The 19,758-nt window shown below is 52.7% G+C and overlaps 1 protein-coding gene across 4 annotated transcripts in view; it reads left to right on the forward strand.

The window, feature by feature from the left end:
- TBC1D16 (TBC1 domain family member 16) overlaps positions 1 to 19,758 on the forward strand; it is a 30,949-nt gene that overhangs the window by 8,796 nt on the left and 2,395 nt on the right. For 3 of the 4 annotated variants that reach the window (XM_064728922.1, XM_064728925.1, XM_064728924.1), the window contains 8 exons: positions 11,993 to 12,190; positions 13,354 to 13,501; positions 14,506 to 14,673; positions 16,593 to 16,741; positions 17,490 to 17,624; positions 18,250 to 18,436; positions 18,783 to 18,962; positions 19,435 to 19,581. In XM_064728922.1, the coding sequence (XP_064584992.1) occupies positions 11,993 to 12,190; positions 13,354 to 13,501; positions 14,506 to 14,673; positions 16,593 to 16,741; positions 17,490 to 17,624; positions 18,250 to 18,436; positions 18,783 to 18,962; positions 19,435 to 19,581 (1,312 nt within the window). The remainder of the gene's footprint in view (positions 1 to 11,992; positions 12,191 to 13,353; positions 13,502 to 14,505; positions 14,674 to 16,592; positions 16,742 to 17,489; positions 17,625 to 18,249; positions 18,437 to 18,782; positions 18,963 to 19,434; positions 19,582 to 19,758) is intronic. The other variant, XM_064728923.1, reaches the window with a different exon arrangement.

A 19,758-nucleotide genomic window follows, 5' to 3' on the forward strand; every position in this document is an offset into this window, starting at 1 on the left:
TGGTGGGAAGTGGGAAGAGTGATGGACACACTTGGAATAACATCCTGGCTGCTGAAAAGCAGGAGGCTGAGCTCATGCTGGGGAAACCCCAGTCCTGGCGTGCTGTCCCAGGAATGCTGTGGGCTTGGACTGCTCCCATGCTGTCCCAGGAATGCTGTGGGCTTGGATTCTCCCACAAGGAGCTGGTGCAGGAGGGTCCCAGGCAGCGTCCAGTGAGTCAGGAGTGCTGTGGTTTAACTGTGCTGCAACACTTCTGCTCTGAGCTGCAAATAGTGTCAGGAAAGGAAGGAAATACGGTTTATTGCATCTTCTGAGCCTTGTCTGTGAATTCCTGCGGCATTTCCCTGCCCTCTGCCGGCTCTTCCTCACTGCTGCTGGAGCCCAGACAGCTCCAGCCAGGCAGAGCCGGCTCTGCACACACAGCCTGCTTGCTTCTGCTTTTTCCCTTCCTTTTTAACCCCTGTGCTGCCAGTCTGAAGCCTCACACAGTGCACGTGACACTCACAATTGGCAGCAGATTAATAAAACAGAGCTTTTGTTGTTTGGGACTTTTGACTTGAAAGGGTTTTGTCCAGTGTGTGCATTTTCGGTGCCAGTTTGTTCTTCCCCATTGAGCCGCCTTCCATGGAATCTGAAGGATCTTACAAGCTGCTGAGTGGGAGATTTTGCATAGAATCCTTGGCAAAAGTCTGGTCAAAAAGCATCTCATATTTCCTGCTTTCATCTCAGCATTTTGGGGGACAGGAGATGCTGTTTCAGAAGTCACTACAAACATGGGAACAGCTTCCTTGTTTCTTAAGGGTTTGTTTTGGTTTGGGTTTTTCTGCTGGCTGCTTCCCCTCTGAGCCAGAATTGGAGTGGGAACAAAGTTTGTGCTGCTGGCAGATTGTTTGAGCTCTCTTCCCTCCCCACCTCCCAGTCACCACCTCCTCTCTGCCAGGAGTTTCTGTTTCTGGTTGTTTCCCTCTGCTCTGGGAGCTGCTGCAAAGACAGCTCTGCTCTTCCCTGTGCTTGTTGCAGAAGCTGGAGGAATGTGTTGCATTTCAGCCCAGCTTCCTGTGTGGTTGGATATCCTCAGAAATGGAGGAAGGGGTCACTGTGGAAGAGTTGGGATGCACAGTACGCTTGGATCAGATGAGAGTAGGAACTCAGCGAGCTGCTTGACAGAATTCATGTGTGACCAGGAGTCACGAGTCTCATCTGCCTCTTGGAGTGTCCCCAGGGAGGTGGCCTGGCCACCTGGGCATGAGGGAGCCACAAACTCTGCAGGGTGTGCAGGAGGAGGGAGGGAGGTGGGCTGGGGAGCCCAGGATTGCACAACGAGTGAGGCAGTTGCAAGTCACCAACTCGCCTGGTGGAACATAAGGAAATAAAAACGTGTCCATTGTTTTTTCCCCCTCTTTGCCTCTCAGTTTGACAGGCTGCCAGGGGTACCACGCAGCGATTGATGCATCCTCCTCCCATTTACACAATTCCTGGGCTGGGAGCAGTGGGAGTGTCCCAGCAGCAGCATGCACACTCCTGCTTCTCTCTTCAGACCAGCCTGGCACCTCCTGCAGGGTGCCCTCATCCCTCAAGGAAAGGTGGCCTTTCTGTCCTGGGGTTTGTGTCCTTCTTAACCCTCAGTGCTCCCTGCACGTGGTTCCTGCAGGAGGCAGCTGGTGTGGGGAATGCCTGCACTGATGGCAGCTTTGTCAGGGCGTGAGTTTCTGTGCAAAAGGAGGGATTCTGGAGATAAAATCTTTCCATTCCGTCCCTTCCCTCCCCTGTCCCCGCTGTTTGTTGGCTGTCAGGAAATGTTTGCCTTGTGGCCTGAAGGACACAGTTCAGGGCAGCTGCTCTCTGTGCCCAGCTCTGGCTCGCTGCTGCCTTGGGAAATTCCTCTGCTTCCATTTTCCCCAGCAGTAAATTGAAACTAAAAGGCTTTTGTTACATCCAGGCAACCAAACAGCATCTGACACTTCTGTAATGTCCATCCACTGATGCTGCTGGAGTTATTGAACTGACCATGACATCAGATCTATACAGTCGGTTCTGGAAGCACTTAGTGCTCTGTGAGTGGGGTTTGGTTTGGGGTTTGTGCTGTGCCAGAGTGATCCCTGGATAGCAGGAGCTTTCATGGGTGCTCAGGAGGCTTTTCACTCCTCAACTGCCATTACTGATACCTCACAAGCAGTGCTGAAGAGGAGATGCACACACTGGCATTGGTTCCTTCACTCCCTTCACCTTGGGATGTTGGCCAGTACAGTCACAATTTGGACTGAGGAGCCTCAGTGTTGGAATTGTATGAGTGGAGCTTGGGGCAACATCTGGCCCGAGGCTGGGGCTCCACGAGCAGCCCCACAGGTGCTGGGACAGAGGCCAGCAGTGCTCCCACAGCTCAGGCTGCACAGGACGGGCAGAAGCGACGTGGTCAAGGTGGAATCAATGCAGGAAGGAAGCGTCTTTCATGGACATCGATCGTTTTAGCAGGCAGTAATAAAAATAACGAAACACTGGCATAATGGAGCTGGGTGATGGTGAGTTCTCATGTTCTTCAGCAGACATGAATTCGTGTGGCAGATCGATCACAGACAGCCCAGATGAAGCTCAAGCACAGGGAAAAACTCCTCTGGCGTCGCAGCTGATGCAATTTTTACGGATGTGTTGCACATCCTGTTGTTAAGCCGCTTCCCAGGAGCTCATCAGTAAATGAGCTGCTCCAGGAGCCGGTGGGAGCAGCGCAGCCATTGCATCATCTTGTTTTGGCAGCTCACCTGAAGGGCTGAGAGCCGTTCCGACCTCTGCAGCAAAAACAGGAGGCAAAATTATAAGGGAAATGAGCTGAAATTAGAGTCAACTGGCAGGAGCTCTGGAGTCATCAAGAGATTGGGAATTCATCGCTGTTGTAACAGAAGTGATTATATTGGAACCAGGGGAATTGGTCACAGACTTTAAAATCTCCTGCAACTTCTTGCAGCATCTCAGTTTTGAATTAATTCAGCCCTGGGGAGGAGCGAGGTGGGTACCTGGTCCAGGCTTCAATTCCCCAGGACTTGCCTGAACTGGTGCCACTTATGATGTAAGACAGCAAAGCTCCTAATTCCATTTGTACCCAAAGCCATGCCTGGGAAAAAACATCCACAAATCCTTCTTCCATCAGAATAGTCCTTGATCTCTCCTGTTTGTGTTTTGGGGTCAGTGTAAGCTTTCCTAAGGCAGAGGTCTGTGTGGAGCTGGGCACTGGGAAGGGGAGCTGGCCTGAGCCATCAGCAGTACTGTACAATCAATTAAAATTATTCCCGGCTGCAAAGCTGAGAAGGTTGGACAGATCCAAGAGATTGCAGAGGCATACGGCTCTATCTTGCTTTATATAAATATTTGAACAGCAAGAACATTAATTATAGCAGGTTTGTTTCTTCCCTCTGTTGGGTTGCTGCCAGATTTCATTGGAAGAAAACAGTGACAGCTAACTTGGGATCGGGAATTGCAGCTGAGGGGTCCGTGAGGCTCTTTATTTGGGATGTCATGGAGGGAATGACAGGGGTGGTCCCCAGGAGGGAGACCCCAGGGCAGGCAGCAGGAGCCAGGAGGGGACACGGAGGGTCCCCTCTGCCCCCGGGGCTCTGGGGCACCGGGCATGGTTCAGGTCTGCTCAGGATGCTGGGGAAGGCCTGAACCCCGTGGGCAGGCCCGTGGGGCTTTTTGTGGAGCTGTGGATTGTGGCTGCCGTGGCCTTTTCGTGACCGTGGGTCACTGCCATGGTGTGTGCCTGTGACCATGGCTGTGGCTGTGACCGTGACCCAGTGCCCGTGGCCATGACCACGGCCTGTGCCTGTGACCGTGGCCATAGTTGATGCCTGTGCCCGTGAACGTGGTTGATGACCGTGGCCGTGGCTGTGACCATAACCGTGGCCATGACCCGTGCCCACCGCCGGTGCCTGTGACTGTGGATGTGGTCGATGCCCGTGTCCATGCCTGTGATTGTGACCCTGGCCCGTGATGGTGCCTGTGGCCCATGGCCCCTGACTGTGCCCTTGACTGTGCCCGTGACAGTGACCGTGGCCGTGATAGTGACCGTGACTGTGGCCCGTGGCCCATGGCCGTGGCCCGTGACAGTGACCATAGCCGTTGTCTCGTAGCCGTTGTCCCGTGGCCGTTGTCCCTGACCGTGACGGTGCCCGTGGCCGTGTCCCGATCCGGGCCCGGGGCCGGTCGGTCGGTGGCGCGGCGGGGCCGCCAGGGGGCGCGCTGTGCCCAGCGGTGCCCCCGGGACCCCCGGTGCTGCCCCCCCCACTGCCCTCAGCGCGGCCCAGGCGGGAGAGCCCGGAGCCGTGCCAAGGTTTAGGTAAAAAGGGACATTAAAACCCCATCCAGTGCCATCCAGTGCTACCCTGCCATGGCAGGGACACTCCCACTGTCCCAGGTGCTCCCAGCCCTGTCCAGACAGGCCTTGGGCACTGCCAGGGATCCAGGGGCAGCCACAGCTGCTCTGGGCACCCTGTGCCAGGGCCTGCCCACCCTGCCAGGGAAGGATTCATTCCTCATATCTAGATCTAAATCTACTCTCAGTTTGAAACCAATCCCCTCTGTCCTGGCACTCCGTTCCTTGGAAACTGACTTTCCACATTTCTTGTCAGCCCCTTCAGGCCCTGCAAGGTCACACTGAGCTCACCCCAAAGCTTCTCCTGTGCAGGTGAGCAGTGCCAGCTGTGCCAGCCTCTCTGAGGCCACACTGAGCTCACCCCAAAGCTCCTGCCCAGGTGAGCCATGCCAGCTGTGCCAGCCTCTCCTCCCAGCAGAGCTGCTCCATCCCTGGCACCATCCTGGAGCCTCCCCTGGGCTCTGCAGCAGCTCCAGCTCTGCAGGTGGGGTCTCACCTGAGGGGCACAGGGGACAATCCCTGTCCTGCTGCCCACGCTGGGCTCAGCCCAGGCTCAGGAGGGTTCTGGTTCCAGCACACATGGCCAGGGAATGACCAGCACCCCCCGGTCCTTCTCCCCAGGGCTGCTTTCACCTTTTCCCTGGATATTCTTGCATTTCTTCTGTTATTTATTTATACAATCGCAACGCCCAGAAATCTGAATGGAGAGCAGAGATAAATGGCACTGGCAGGTATCCACAGCTTTGTGAGGGAAGAATTGCGTTAAGTGAATCAAAATAAAGAGCATGTCCCCTCCAAAGCGCCACAGTATATGCAAATAAATCTGCACGGCCTCTGTCTCCTTGGCTCGGGCCTCGCAATTATCCCGGCATTAGGCATTTACAATAACTCTGGAACATGCTTTTAGGCAGCGCTCCTCTTTCCTCTCCCTTTTCTGCTACTTGAAGCAAGCCCTTCCCTTGGGAAATCCGCATTGTCTTGTGGAAACAGTGAAATCCTCCCTGGGTGGTGCCGGCTCAGCTCACGCTGGGGCAGCAGCAGGGTCCGGGCAGTTGGTTAACTTTGCCACTAAAATGTCCCCCTGAAATTCCCCGTTCGCCGCTCAGAGCCAGGAATATAAGAACAAAGGTAATCGGCAGGTCTTTCAAGGGAGCGGCGGTTTGAAGGCTTGATTATAATTAGCATAATTAGAGGAGAATTTTATTTTTGCATGGATTGAACTGAAAGGGGAAAAAAAGCAAAATAATCCATTGATTTTAAAAATAAAATAAACATGGGGAAGAAAGGTCTCCTTCTCCAGACTGGAATGGGCTGAAAAGCAAACATTCTTTTTCGGGCTTTGCTGAGAAATCACTTTTTCCATCTAAGGAATTTCTTTTTTTAAAGTGTTGCATTTCGATTGATTTATTAATGAGTCTAAGCCCAGGCATGAGGTGCCCCTTCTCCGTACGGATTGTAAAAATCCACCACTGAGCTTCTGGAACATTTTCCTCCTTTAAAGTGAAGGTAACATTTGCATCCTTGAGCAGTGTCCGCTCGCTCTGGGTGATTTGTTGTGTTTGGCTGCTCGGAGCCGTGTGTGTTTTATTCCTAAGCATCAAACCACTCATTCTGTGCCTTCTCTGTCCCTGCAACAAGAAGTCACAGAGAAAACCAGAAAAACCTCACTTGGGTTTACCTGAGCAGCTACACCTGTGTGGAAGTGTCAGCTGTGAAGGCAGATTGTCTGTGTCCTAGCTGTGTGTCACATTCCAGGCTTTGGGGAAAAGAGGTTAAAACACCCATTACTCCACTACAAACTTCTGCTTGTTTTTTTGCCTTTTCCATTTACATTCAAAATAATGAACTCAAGGACTCTGGGTTTGTTTTGTTTTCCTTTTGCTTTAACTCCAGCACTGGGGGGACCCTTTGGAGGCCGTGGGGCTGTTTTCCTAATGCCCCCTTGCTGGCTGGAATCACTCAGCTTCCCCTCCAGCCTCCAGGGCTTGGAGGGATGAATGAGGAGCAACAAAGCCCCAGTGTGGGGAGGCTTTCACCCCTCTGGGGCATGGGGCAGGATGGTGGGTGCCCTGGCTGCTGCTGTCACCAGTGTCTGCGATGGAGATCCGTGTTCTACCTGTGCCAGGTGCTGGGAAGCTCTGTTAGGGCGCTGGGAGCACGGATTGCAGCGGCCCCGTAAAGCAGAACAAATCGGTTTGATCTTTATTTCTCAAGGACAAACCAATTACGCCCGTCAGAAGGCAGAGCTGCACAATCGGGTTTCCCGAGTCCCTCGCCGTGGTGCAGCGTTTGTTTGTCAGGCTGGCGCTGGCAGAGCTGCTGTGAATTCCCAGCGCCGTCCCTGCCGCTGAACTTGCTGGCTCAGCCCAAGGTCAGAGGTGCCTGAGGAGTCCCCGAGCACGCTCTGGCCAGGGACCCTCTGCTGGCTGCGAGGGGAGGGAGGGTTCCAGCGCTTGTGGATGTAAACAGCCTGTTCCTGGGCTGCTCTTAATAACAGGAATGCGAGGAGTGACTAACAACAATGCGCTGACTTGGACGAGCGCTTGGATCTGCTTGCCGGTGCCCTGCTTGAAAGGACACAATTATTTTTCGTAACTGTTTATTTTCCCTTTGCAGCGAGCTAAGCCAAGCAAGTTTGTCGGAGGCAGAGTGCTCCTAATTTGGTCTCCAGTGACCTCTGGCGCCGTGATTGGCAGCCCGGTGTCAGGGAGGAACTTGTGCCTGGGAGATAGAAATGAGCAGAACAAATGCCGTAGGACAGCTCGGGCTCCCCGGGGGACACGGGCTCAAAAAGGTGAAAGAAGTGCAATTACAGGAGGTTTTCAGCGCAGAAAGTTAATTAGCTACTAAATAGCATTTAGTGCCGTTCGACGTGGGGAAATTTATGTTTTGAAAGCAAACAGATCAATGGAAAGCCTGTGGAACAAGCTCTTGGAAAGTCCAGTTGACGTCCGTGTACTTTGTACTGTAACAGCCTGAGTAGTTTTTCTCAGGTTTCCCCAACAAATAGGAAGAATTGTTGGATTTGTTTCCCACGTGTTTGCAGATGTATAGAAATGCTTCCACATGAGGATGCTTTGACATTTCATTTTAGAAATCCTGGCTTTCTAAATCCAGGCTATCTAACACCTTGTTCCCTGGTCACCGTGGTCAGTGGAAATCGATTTGGGTTCTCTGAGGCACAGAAACTTCAAGTTCCAAATGTTTTCAGCAAAGTGTGGCTTTAACGCAGTTCTTAACGCGGTCACTCATCTGTGCTGGTCAGTGTGACAGCAGCATTCCCTGTCTGTGGCTGCCTCTGGGTGCCACACTGTGGGAAGCTGGTGCTGTCCTGTGAGTGTCCTTCCAGCCCTGCTCTGCAGAGCAAGCAGACACATTTCAGCATCTCTTCTTTAATCCTAAATTACCAATCTGGTTTCCTTTGCATGTCTTTTGTGTCACTGAATTCAGCACGTTCCAGTCTATAATATATGTATATTGTCAAGGACGCTTTTTTATCAGAACAATGGATTTGGGTTCCAGATACTCAATATTACCTTACTCTGTACAGCCACTGCTCTAAATTTTTAGGCATTTCAGGATAGCTTTGAACTTTTATTGGCAGATTATTTGTTTGAAGCTGTCTGTCTTAGCAGCTGATGCTGCCAGGAGCTATTTCACCTTGCTGGGAAGAAGAGGAACCCAGAAGGTCAGTGCCTGTGGGGAATAGTGGAGAAACAGAGAAATGCTAACCCCTGGGGAGGAAAAGGGGCATGTAATTCCCATTACATGGATGCTCATACATTATGATGATACTCATTGTCTGTAAATGATGGTCCCAAGCCGGCGTGCGGGAATGCTGGGGCTGTGGGAGCTGTTATTAGTGACTGATGGAGAGGCAGCTCCAGCAGCAGGGCTTGGCTCTGGCAGGAGGCTCGCTGGGAATCAGGTGGTGCACGCTGACAGCTTGGGTAACTGCCACATCATGGCTGCAGCCTTCAGCCCCTTTCTCCCTCGTAATTATATTTGTCACATCACATCGTAAAATGAGTTATTAGGTCTTTGTTGCTGAAATTGGCTTCCCAGGTAATCAGGGCAGGTCTCTGGAACAGAAATAATAATTGGGTTCAGCTCTCTCTGTGCCGTGGGTGTGTTCCAAGGCTTTGGAACGGTGAGTTGGGTCCCAGTGCTGCAGGTTGAGTCTCACCTGAGCTCCTCAGCCGGGCGTGTGAGAGGTCCCGTGGGGTGGGAGGGGGTGGTGGCTCCTTGGGGCTGCAGAGGCTCCAGGAATGTGGATATGGTTGGCTGCTGTAGTTGATTGTAGAGTGGAGAAAATACATCAGCCCCTGTTGTTGCTCCCCAGCAGGAATGGGATGTGTTTTGGGGCAAGAGTGGTGGGACTTGGCTGAGGGCAAAAGGCTGAAGTGGAATCACAGAATCACAGAATTGTTTGGGTTGGAAAAGCCCTCAGACTTCACTGAGTCCAATCATTCCCCAGCACTGCCAGGGTCACCACTGACCATGTCCCCAGGTGCCATCCATGGGGCTGTTAAATCCCTCCAGGGCTGGGGACTCCAGCACTGCCCTGGGCAGCTGTGCCAATGTCTGACGGCCCTTTCCATGGAGAATTTCCCCCCATTACCAACCTGGCCCTCTTTTGGCACAACTTGAGGCTGTTTCCTTCTGTCCTGTCCCTTTTTCCCTGGCTGGCTCCACTCTTCTGTCAGGGAATGAGAAGGTCCCCTCTGAGCCTCCTTTTCTCCAGGCTGAGCCCCTTTCCCAGCTCCCTCAGCCATTCCTGGTGCTCCTGCCCCTTTCCCAGCTCTGTTCCTTTCCCTGGACACGCTCCAGCCCCTCCTTGACCTTCTTGAACTGAACACATGAGCATGGCCCAGAGTTTCCTGACCCAGGTTTTCTAATCCTCCTTGATTTTTTCCCCTGTCCCTTTTATTCCCGTGGCCCACTGCACTTGTTGTTTTGCTGACCAGTGCTGTGTACTAGCTGGTGCTCTGTTTTTCCTGGATCCCACAACCCAAAGTCTCTCTGGAATGTTCCTCCAGCTATTTGCATTGCAGTGCTTCAGCTCCTGCTTTTATGGGGTGCTCTGGGGTAAATTCCTCCTCCAACACATAGAATAGTCTGACAAACAATAAACTCTTCCCCTGCATTTGTCTGTCTTCAGTGCCTGGTGAGAGGACTCCCCAAACCCCACAAAATTAGCAGAGATCATACTGCTTGTTGTCACTGACCTACAGAATGATCTCAATATTAAAATTTTATTTAAAAGTAGTCCAGAGATTAGAGTTTTTCAATTCTTTTTCAATCAATATGTACAGGAAAAAGTCATTTTAGGCACGGTGTGGGTTTTTTCCGAATTTCCCCGGTGACTCAGTGAGCACCAGCACGAGGCGCTTCTGTCTCTGCTCTGTCCTGTGAGAGTGTTTGTGTCCATTGAGCCCTGTGAAGGGCAGGGAGGGCACAGGTGTCTCTTTCAGATTTCGCCCTCTGCACCAGTGAGAACGCCGGAATTTCCCCTGTGTGCTCAGCCCGTGCTCCTTGCAGGGCTGCAGCCCTGACGCGGGAGGCTGCCGTGCTGGGGATGCGTGTGCGAGCTTGTCGCCGCCGCCGGATGGGAACTGCAAACATTTGTCTTGGAGAAGCATTTCCGGAGGTTCCCCCGGTGCCAGGGCTGTGCCCGGCCTCTCCTGCCCGCAGGTCTCAGCTGGCGCTGCAGCATCTGGGGCAGGTTTGGGGTTTGGAGCACAGGGAACTGCAGCTGGACATGCTGCGCTGAGGAGTTGTGCAATGTCCAGCATCAAAGCCAACTCTGCTGGTCACTCATTTCATGGCACCTCTCTGGACATCTCTGCTGGTCATTTCAGATGATGTTGTTGAAGAGCTGGCATTTGGACTTCTGTGACCAGGACATGCATGATCCTCATACCAACCCATCCTCCAACCCATTCCTTTAACATATGGACCAGCTTCTCTTTGCAAGAGTTTTAGAAAATGGGTTGCCTCTGCTTAATCTTTGAGTTGGTTTGAGTCATCTCTTCCAGGAAAATCCTGTGTAACCAGCTGTGGCTGTTATGAAGTGTTGCTCCATAAATACCAGCTGCTCCTAGCAGGCAGTCCAGCCCAAGTGTCTTGTACCAGCACTCTTGTTACATCTGTGTTAATGTTAGATACTCCATGTTTCAGAGAGTGTTACATTTTGCCACCTTATCTGAAAGGAATGCTTGATTTTTCATAAAGGCCAGTACAATCTTCATGGGGATGGTGCACAGCTGTGCCTGTGGTCAAAGTCATCCTGGTGTCTAACGCGGAGTGGGTTTGGATGTGTGCTGGGATCCCTATTGCCACATCCCTTCTGAGTCCTCATCCTCCAAATGGCCTGAGTGTGAGTTCTGCTTTGCTGCTTTCTTTCCAAAAACCGGAGCAGCAGAACTTCCCAGAGAGCCTCGAAGCTGCTCCTTTAGCTGGAGCCAACCAGCCTTGGTCTCATCCAGTGCCACAGGGGCAGGAAGGGGCTGGGGGAGCTGAGTCCCACCCTGGAGCAGGGCTGGGATGAAATGGCCCCAGCTGGCTGGGCTGTCCAGAGCCCTGCCCCAGAATCCCAGAATCCCAGAATGTGCTGCCCGGGACGCTGCTCCTGGGGAAGAGGCCCCGAGCCAGGCGCGGGAGGCACACGGATGTGAAGTGCATGCTGAGTGTGTGATTTCCAGCCTTCAGTGCCCACATTGTTGGATAAGAGGATTAGAAAACACCACATAAAGTGGCCTTGCAGGGGGCTGCTTTGTACCTGCTCCAGGCCTTGTCTGGCAAACCCCAATTTCACAGCAGAGCCCATTCAGAGCCCGCGCCGAGATTGTTCACGTGCATTGGCCTTTTTACGAGCCAAGGGGTCACAGTTTCACATTCACTTCATTCCCAAAGCACTGATAGTTTTCGTTTGGGATGGGGGCTGGTGGGGACATGGGGGCTTTTTGAGTCTGAGCTCAGTTTGCATTTAAAGCTGGAGATCTGGGGTGGATTGGGAAAGGGTTGGGTTCACTCTCTCTTCTTTAGGGTGGATTGAAGAGCTCAGGTGTGATTTCCCAATCCTAAGTCTGCCAAGGTTCAAGACTGCAGGTGGAAGCCATTTGTCTGGAGTTTATAGCCATGAATCCAGGCTTGGCATTTGTCTGGAGTTTATAGCCATGAATCCAGGAGGTGTAATGAGAAACTCAAGTTCAGGGGAAACATCTTTGGATCTCACTGGTCAAAGAGGGAATTTCCCAGATGAGGTCTCAGGTCCATGCTGCCTTTGGAATGTGCTCATTCCTCCTGTCCCCATCCTGAAGTGCAGTGGCTGAGCTGGACACTGAGGGCATTGCTTGAGCTTCTTCATTTTACCTTCTCAAAAGTTGATGTTTTGAGGAGTGGTTTGGCTCTCCCCAGTTCTGCATGCAAGACTTTAGGAAAAGGCCAAAACCAGGATGCTTTTTGGGACGGTAGGGATTAATTTAAATAAAAATAATTTAGTTGGTGGATTAATGCCGGTTTGAGACCTCTGACTAAAGGTTTTTAACATGGAGCATCTGTGATTGGTGCACGTACCCACAGCCTCCCATGGCTGACGGGGTTTTTGTCCCCACGCTCTGCCCACAGGGACACGTGTGACAATCGCATGACCTGCTCCACCAGCTCTGCCTCCAGCCTGGACACCAGTGCCCAGTTCCAGGAGAACAATGGGCAAACGCAGAGCACCAGATGGGATGAGCAGCAGAAGGTATTTGCCCTCGAGCAGGTGTGTGGTGTCTTCAGAGTAGACCTGGGACAAATGAGATCCCTTCGCCTTTTCTTCAGGTACTGGATCCTTGTGTGAGCTGTTTGTGAGCTGTGTGAATCATGTGAATTGTGTGTGAGCTGTGTGTGAGCTGTGTGAATTGTGTGTGAGCTGTGTATGAATTGTGTGTGAGCTGTGTGTGAATTGTGTGTGAGCTGTGTGTGAGCTGTGTGAATTGTGTGTGAGCTGTGTGAATCGTGAATTGTGTGTGAGCTGTGTGTGAGCTGTGTGAATTGTGTGTGAGCTGTGTGTGAATTGTGTGTGAGCTGTGTGTGAGCTGTGTGAATTGTGTGTGAGCTCTGTGAATTGTGTGTGAGCTGTGTGTGAATTGTGTGTGAGCTGTGTGTGAGCTGTGTGAATTGTGTGTGAGCTCTGTGAATTGTGTGTGAGCTGTGTGTGAGCTGTGTGTGAATTGTGTGTGAGCTGTGCTTGCTCCATGCTGGGGCTCTGGGCAGAGGTGATTTCTGCAATCCTACCTGGAAGCCTTTCCAGAACAATTGTCTCCAGGAAAGTGAGTGTCAGCCTTCCCAAGGAGAGCCTCTGAATTACAGTTACAGAGTCGAAAGGATTTTATTTTTAGTAAAGTAAAGGTTGCTCTTAGCTGTCATACCATAAATGCTTCAAATAACCTGGGGATATGAAAAACATCTTTATCTGTGGTACCTTTTCCTTTGCCTGCCCCTCACCAGGCTCCTCTGGAGTCTTGCTGCTCTCAGCCTCTGCAGTTATCTTTCAGATTATTACAAAATTTATTTCAAATAATTGCAAAAACATTTTTACTCCCTTTTTTTTGCTCTCACTCCCTGTTTCTTTGGACTGTGTGTGAGCATGTCTGCACATCCCTAGGAGCTGACTTTGTGTACTGCCTTCATGTTTCTGGGGCAGACTTCCTGTGGTTTTTTCTCCAGGGAAGACAAATTTTAATTCCTTCATGTGAAGGAAGGGTAAAAATAGTTCTGCTAGCAGGCACAAGTGGAGAAAATTGTCACTATGACCATGTCATACAATCATAAAATGTCTCAGCTGGAGTGACCCCTGAGGATCAGTGAGTCCCAGGGGTGTGAAGCTGCCTCTGTGCCCTGTTGGAAGGGGCAGCTTGGTGTTGCTCTGTCCCTCCCCATGTCCTGCTGGTCCCTCGTGGTGCTGGGTGGCCCCTGCAGGTTGCTCTCCGTTGTTCCCACAGCGATGAGGCGTGCACCTGTGGGCAGCTGGTGGTGGCGAGCAGGGAGAGCCAGTACAAGATCTTCCATTTTCACCACGGGGGCCTGGATAAACTGTGCGAGGTGTTCCAGCAGTGGAAGTACTGCACAGAGACCCAGCTCAAGGAGCAGGTACCTGAGCCAGGGGTTTCACACGTGGGTTGGTGTGTTGGAAAATGAGACTTTGGGTTCATGGCAGCAGGTCAGGCAGGAAGCTGCCAGGTGCTGGGTGTTTAGGGTGGAAGTGCAAACTGGGCTCAAGGTGTCCCTTGGAGCTGTCTGTGTCCATCCACTCCTGTTCTACCTGTGGAATATGGGGGAACATCATCCAGAAGATTTGCTTAGTGATTTTGATGGACATGACAGGTCAGCAGTGTCCTTTAGGCACAGAAGGTGCTTGGAAATCTGCAGAGATAGGTTGGAAATGGTGTCAGAGCCTTTCATCCATCTTGTGACGCATAGCATTCCGTTTGGAGAATGTTTTGACAAGGCATCTTGCCATATTTTGTTCAATCTACATACAAATGTGATAAGAGCTCTTTAATTATCTGTTTAAGATATTGTATGTGCTTATTAGAAACAGTGATTTTTAAATTTCCATCCTTCCCACAGAGCCCCCCGCTGCTTTTCTTATTACGGTCGCATGGGCTCACTTTTTGCATTGAGCAACCTTTGATTTTTAAATTAAATGTCAGCTGCAGCCTTGCACTGGGATCCTGAGTGCCCTCAGAGAGCCTGGCAGCGCAGCTCCCCGCTCTCCTAACAGCAATCCCTTTGTATATGGCCAATCATATGTAATTTATTGCAGGCATTCCTGGCAGGGGCAAGTTTTGCTGTAAGCAGCATTAATTCAGTTTCAGGTCAGGGATAAGATTGAGGGAGGAATGGAAACTACTTTTTTTTTAAGATGAAGCTGTTTCGCGGTGGATTTTAATTATTCTAATCACTCTTGTTATTGTAATGGTTGGAATTAAAAAAAAAAATAAAAACCAACAAAAAAGCCAACAGAACCTTCCCAAGTGCAGCTCCTCAGTGCTTAATCCCCCACGAACCACGCAGAGGTTTCGCTGCTCTGGGTTTCACACTGGGCTGCTCTCGCTGGCTCCTGTGCAGCTGTGCTTTGCTCTCCCCCTCAGCAGCTCGCAGATGAGAAAACCTGCATGCAGTTCTCCATCCGCCGGCCCAAGCTGCCCTCCTCAGAGACACACCCCGAGGAGAACTGCCAGCAGCGCCTGGACGTGGCAGCCTGGCTGCAGCACCTCAACGAGGCCGGCCAGGTGGAGGAGGAGTACAGGCTCAGGAAGGTGAGTGCGGGCTCAGGAAAGTGAGTGCGGGCTCAGGGTGGTGAGTACAGGCTCAGGGTGGTGAGTACAGGCTCAGGAAGCTGAGTACAGGCTCAGGAAAGTGAGTGCGGGCTCAGGGAGGTGAGTGCAGGCTCAGGAAGGTGAGTGCAGGCTCAGGAAGGTGAGTGCAGGCTCAGGAAGGTGAGTGCGGGCTCAGGAAGGTGAGTGCAGGCTCAGGAAGGTGAGTGCAGGCTCAGAAAAGTGAGTACAGGCTCAGGAAGGTGAGTGCGGGCTCAGGAAAGTGAGTGCGGGCTCAGGAAGGTGAGTGCAGGCTCAGGAAGGTGAGTGCAGGCTCAGGAAGGTGAGTACAGGCTCAGGAAGGTGAGTGCAGGCTCAGGAAGGTGAGGGGCTCTCTGTGCTCTCCTTGCTGAGGAGGAGGAGTACAGGCTCAGGAAGGTGAGTGCGGGCTCAGGAAGGTGAGTGCGGGCTCAGGAAGGTGAGTGCAGGCTCAGGGTGGTGAGTACAGGCTCAGGAAGGTGAGTGCGGGCTCAGGAAAGTGAGTGCAGGCTCAGGAAGGTGAGTGCAGGCTCAGGAAAGTGAGTGCAGGCTCAGGAAGGTGAGTGCAGGCTCAGGAAGATGAGTGCAGGCTCAGGAAGGTGAGTGCAGGCTCAGGAAGCTGAGTACAGGCTCAGGAAGGTGAGTGCAGGCTCAGGAAGGTGAGTGCAGGCTCAGGAAGGTGAGGGGCTCTCTGTGCTCTCTCCTTGCTGAGGAGGAGGAGTGCAGGCTCAGGAAGGTGAGTGCGGGCTCAGAAAAGTGAGTACAGGTTCAGGAAGGTGAGTGCAGGCTCAGGAAGGTGAGTGCAGACTCAGGGTGGTGAGTACAGGCTCAGGAAGGTGAGTACAGGCTCAGGAAAGTGAGTGCGGGCTCAGGAAGGTGAGTACAGGCTCAGGACAGTGAGTGCAGGCTCAGGAAAGTGAGTACAGGTTCAGGAAGGTGAGTGCAGGCTCAGGAAGGTAAGTGCAGACTCAGAAGTGAGTACAGGCTCAGGAAGGTGAGTGCAGGCTCAGGGTGGTGAGTACAGGCTCAGGAAGGTGAGTGCAGGCTCAGGAAGGTGAGTGCAGGCTCAGGAAGGTGAGTGCAGGCTCAGGAAGGTGAGGGGCTCTCTGTGCTCTCTCCTGTGCTGAGTGTGGGTCCCCAGGGCAGCTGCAGGAGTTTGTGATCCTGCCAGGGGAGGATGGAGACCTGAGTGAAGCCTTGGCTGTGGGACTGGATTCCCACCTGGGCATGTTCCTCTATCACCTGCCCTAGGTGACCCTGCCTTTGGACTGGATATCTCCAGAGTCCCTCCAGCCCCAACAATTCTGTGACTCTGTGGTGGGGAGCATTTCTCTGACAGATGAGCTGTCCCACCTCTGCTGCCAGTTGGAATCAATAAACCAAAGTGCCCAGTGCCTGCTGTGTTTGTAGCATGTGTGACCAAGGCACAGAGAGCACTGGAGATTGCTGGAAGAGCTGAGATGGTTGGAATAGCTGAGATTGCATGAACTGAGATTGCATGAACTGAGGTTGTATGAACTGAGATTGCTGTATGAAATAACAGGGCTGAGGGGAGCACGGGCCCAGGCTGTGAGACAGAAGTTTGCAGTGCAGTGCAGTCTCCAGGATTTGGGATTAAGCCGTGACATGAGAACGACACGTTAATCATAGAGCCTCTCCGGGGGTGGTTATTGACATTGAAATGAGCCTGATTTGTGTCTGGTCTGGGAATAGAGGGCCAGCACTTTCCCTCTAAACATGTGCAAATTGCAGGAGCTTGAATCAAGGCGTCACTTGTCAGGAAAGAGCTGCAGAGGCACCAAAGCACAGCAGCGGGCAGTTGCCTGTTGCTGTTTCTGGGAATGCTGAAACTGTACCAGCCATAACTTTGCTCCTTCTTCCAGGCCATTTTCTTTGGTGGGATTGATTTTTCCATCCGTGGGGAGGTGTGGCCCTTCCTGCTGCACTACTACAGCTACGAGTCCACCTCTGAGGAGAGAGAGGCACTGAGGCTGCAGAAGAGGAAAGAATACTTTGAGATCCAGGAGAAAAGGTAGCAGACCGTCATCATCCTCCCCTGCTCATCTTCCTTGGGGTGGGCTCACAGTGACACCTCAGTCTGTGCATCCTTTGCATGAGGAGAGGCTGGAGTAGAGGAGTGGGAGGGATGGGGAAGGAGGTGCTGGGCACTGCTGAGGCTCTGGAGCCAATGTCACAGAGCTCAGACATTTCCTTACCTGGGTTTTGGGAGCAGCCTTGTCAGAACCGCGCAGGGAAACGCCTCACAGTCAAGGCTTGGGTTAGAACACTGAAGGTAAAATTGGGATCTTATATTTCTTTATGAATAAAACGTGCATTAAAAAGGGGGATGAGAAGGGTTATGTAGTTCCAGAAGGTTGATAATGCAAGAATTGTGTGTTGTTAAATGGAGGTGGGTACATTGAAGCTGGAGGGGCACAGTACTGTTAATAATCAGGAGACAATCAAACCAGAGTGCTGAGTTCTGGTGTGCTGAGTTCCAAGGGGCAGTGGAGAACAGAGTCTGATGCTTCTGAAGTGTTTATTGCAGCGAACACATCATGTCACCCTGTTTATAACCCAGGAGGCTCCTTCCAGTAATCCCCTGGGACAGACAATCCACTGTTCTGGGCAGACCTGCTGGTCTGTTATTCAGGTGCTGAGGAAACTCGGTACAGGAATAGTTTTTCTCTGCAAACTAAGACTGAAATGAGGCTTTTTGTTCGCTGTGGCAATCACATTCCTGTCGTGGCTGCCCTGTGCTGTTGCTGTGTGGTTCCCAGGCTGTCCATGAGTCCAGATGAGCAGAAGGATTTCTGGCGCCAGGTGCAGTTCACGGTGGACAAGGACGTTGTGAGGACCGACCGCAGCAACCAGTTCTTCCGAGGGGAGGGCAACCCGAACGTGGAGACCATGAGGTGGAGTGGCTGATTCCAGTCTCCTAACAACCATGTCCTGCTCCCTGTTCCCAGCCCAGGCTGCCTGGGAATGCTGCACAGCACCCACCGTGTCTCTGCAGCCACGGGATGGAACAGCAGGGCCTTCCCCGTGCTCCCACTGCTGCTGCAGCTCCCTTCTCTGCCCTGTAACCCTGCTGCCATCCCTGAGCTTCCCTGCACTCACAGGCACAGCACAGGTGCCGTGGTAGGGCTGTGGGCTTGGGTGTGTGGTTCTCCTGGTGGGGAGAGGACAAGCACCCCAGAGTCTGCTCCATGACAGTGTGACTTGTAAAGGTGTGACCCCAAAAGAGCTGGTTTTCATCCAACAGCATGGCTTGGAGCTTTATGGGTGTGTTGGGCATCATCTCTGCTTTCCCATGGGCTATTCATTTCTGTCCTCCTATCTTTTAAAATTCTCATTTTCTGTTTATATTTTGCTGTCTGTGATTGCCAAACTTTTTCCTGAAGTCTGTGCCACAGGACTGGGGTTTGCAGCAGGGTTTCCCTGTCTGTGTTATAGCACCTCACATGAAGCCCTGTGTCCCTGAGATGATGCTGTCGCCTGCCCTCACCTGTCCCTTCTGCGTTTGTGTCTCTGCTCCAGGAGGATCTTGCTGAACTATGCAGTGTTTAACCCAGCCATTGGCTACTCCCAGGGCATGTCTGACCTGGTTGCCCCACTCCTGGCAGAGGTCCTGGATGAGTCTGATACCTTCTGGTGCTTTGTTGGGTTGATGCAGAACACGATCTTCATCAGCTCCCCCCGGGACGAGGACATGGAGAAGCAGCTGGTGAGGCTGAGTGCTGAGCTCCCTTCAGCCCTGGCATGGCTTCTCCTCTCCCCAGTTCCTGGGCTGGGGGGCTCCAGCATGCCAAATCACACTCCAGAGCCACGACACCCTTGGGGTGATCCTTGGGGTTGCCATGTGCAGGGACTTTGGTGATCCTTGTGGGTCAGGATTTTCTGTGATTCTGTGGAAATACCTGGTGGGTAGAATTGATGCTGAGGCAGCTGCATCCCTCCTTCTGGTGGAATGGCAGCTGAGAGAGAAGGGCTGTGCAGCTGTGCAGCTCCCGGGGTGCTGGGGGTGCCCCAGGCAGTGCCCCAGCCCCGCTGTCCCTTGCTGTCCCTTGCAGCTGTACCTGCGGGAGCTGCTGCGGCTGATGCACCCGCGCTTCCACCAGCACCTGTGTGCCCTGGGGGAGGACGGGCTGCAGATGCTCTTCTGCCACCGCTGGATCCTGCTCTGCTTCAAGAGGGAGTTCCCCGAGGCCGAGGCGCTGCGCATGTGGGAGGCCTGCTGGGCTCACTACCAGGTGAGGCACATCCTGGCGCAGTGCTCAGCCCCGGCTCTGGGGCTGTCCACAAAGGCTCTTCACAGCAAAGCAGCCAAAACAAGTCGGGTCTGGGATTATGGCAGAGGTTTGTCTGTGTAGCAGGAGGATGGAGCCCTGCTTGCCTCTCCTCCTTGGGGATGTCTGGGCTTCGCAAGGAGGTGTTTCAGGAAATGCTGAACACCCACCTCTGAAGTTCAGGCTTCTCTTACACAGCTGGGAAATGTTTTCCCAAAAATCTGCTGTGGGGTGCAAACACTGGTGCAGAGCTTGCTGCTGTGCTGTGAAGGAGCAAGGCTTTGTGAAGTCCCCAGTAACTCACATTCTCAGCACTGGGCAGAACTGAAGGGAGCAAAATCTCTCACCAAGGAGCCACCTGTGGAGGGTGGGAGGTGAAGCCAGAGCTCTGCCTCCACCTGCTGTACAGCAGCCCCTGTGTTTGTTCCCGTTGCAGACAGACTATTTCCACCTCTTCATCTGCGTGGCCATCGTGGTGATTTACGGGGACGATGTCATCGAGCAGCAGCTGCCCACTGACCAGATGCTGCTGCATTTCAGCAACCTGGCCATGCACATGAACGGGGAGCTCGTACTCAGGAAGGTAAATGACCAGCTGGCAGTGACTGGGGCCATGGGGTGAGCTGTGGTGTGTGTGGCAGCCCCTGTGACCTGCCACTGTCCCCAGGGCCCTGGGTAACCCTCAGGTGTTTGGCAGGACACGCCTTTGCTGAAGGCCAGGCAGCCAAACAGGAGGATGGGGTGGGATGGGAGGCCACCC

The sequence above is a fragment of the Zonotrichia leucophrys genome, chromosome 18 (assembly GCF_028769735.1).
Source record: "Zonotrichia leucophrys gambelii isolate GWCS_2022_RI chromosome 18, RI_Zleu_2.0, whole genome shotgun sequence".
NCBI lineage: Eukaryota > Metazoa > Chordata > Aves > Passeriformes > Passerellidae > Zonotrichia > Zonotrichia leucophrys.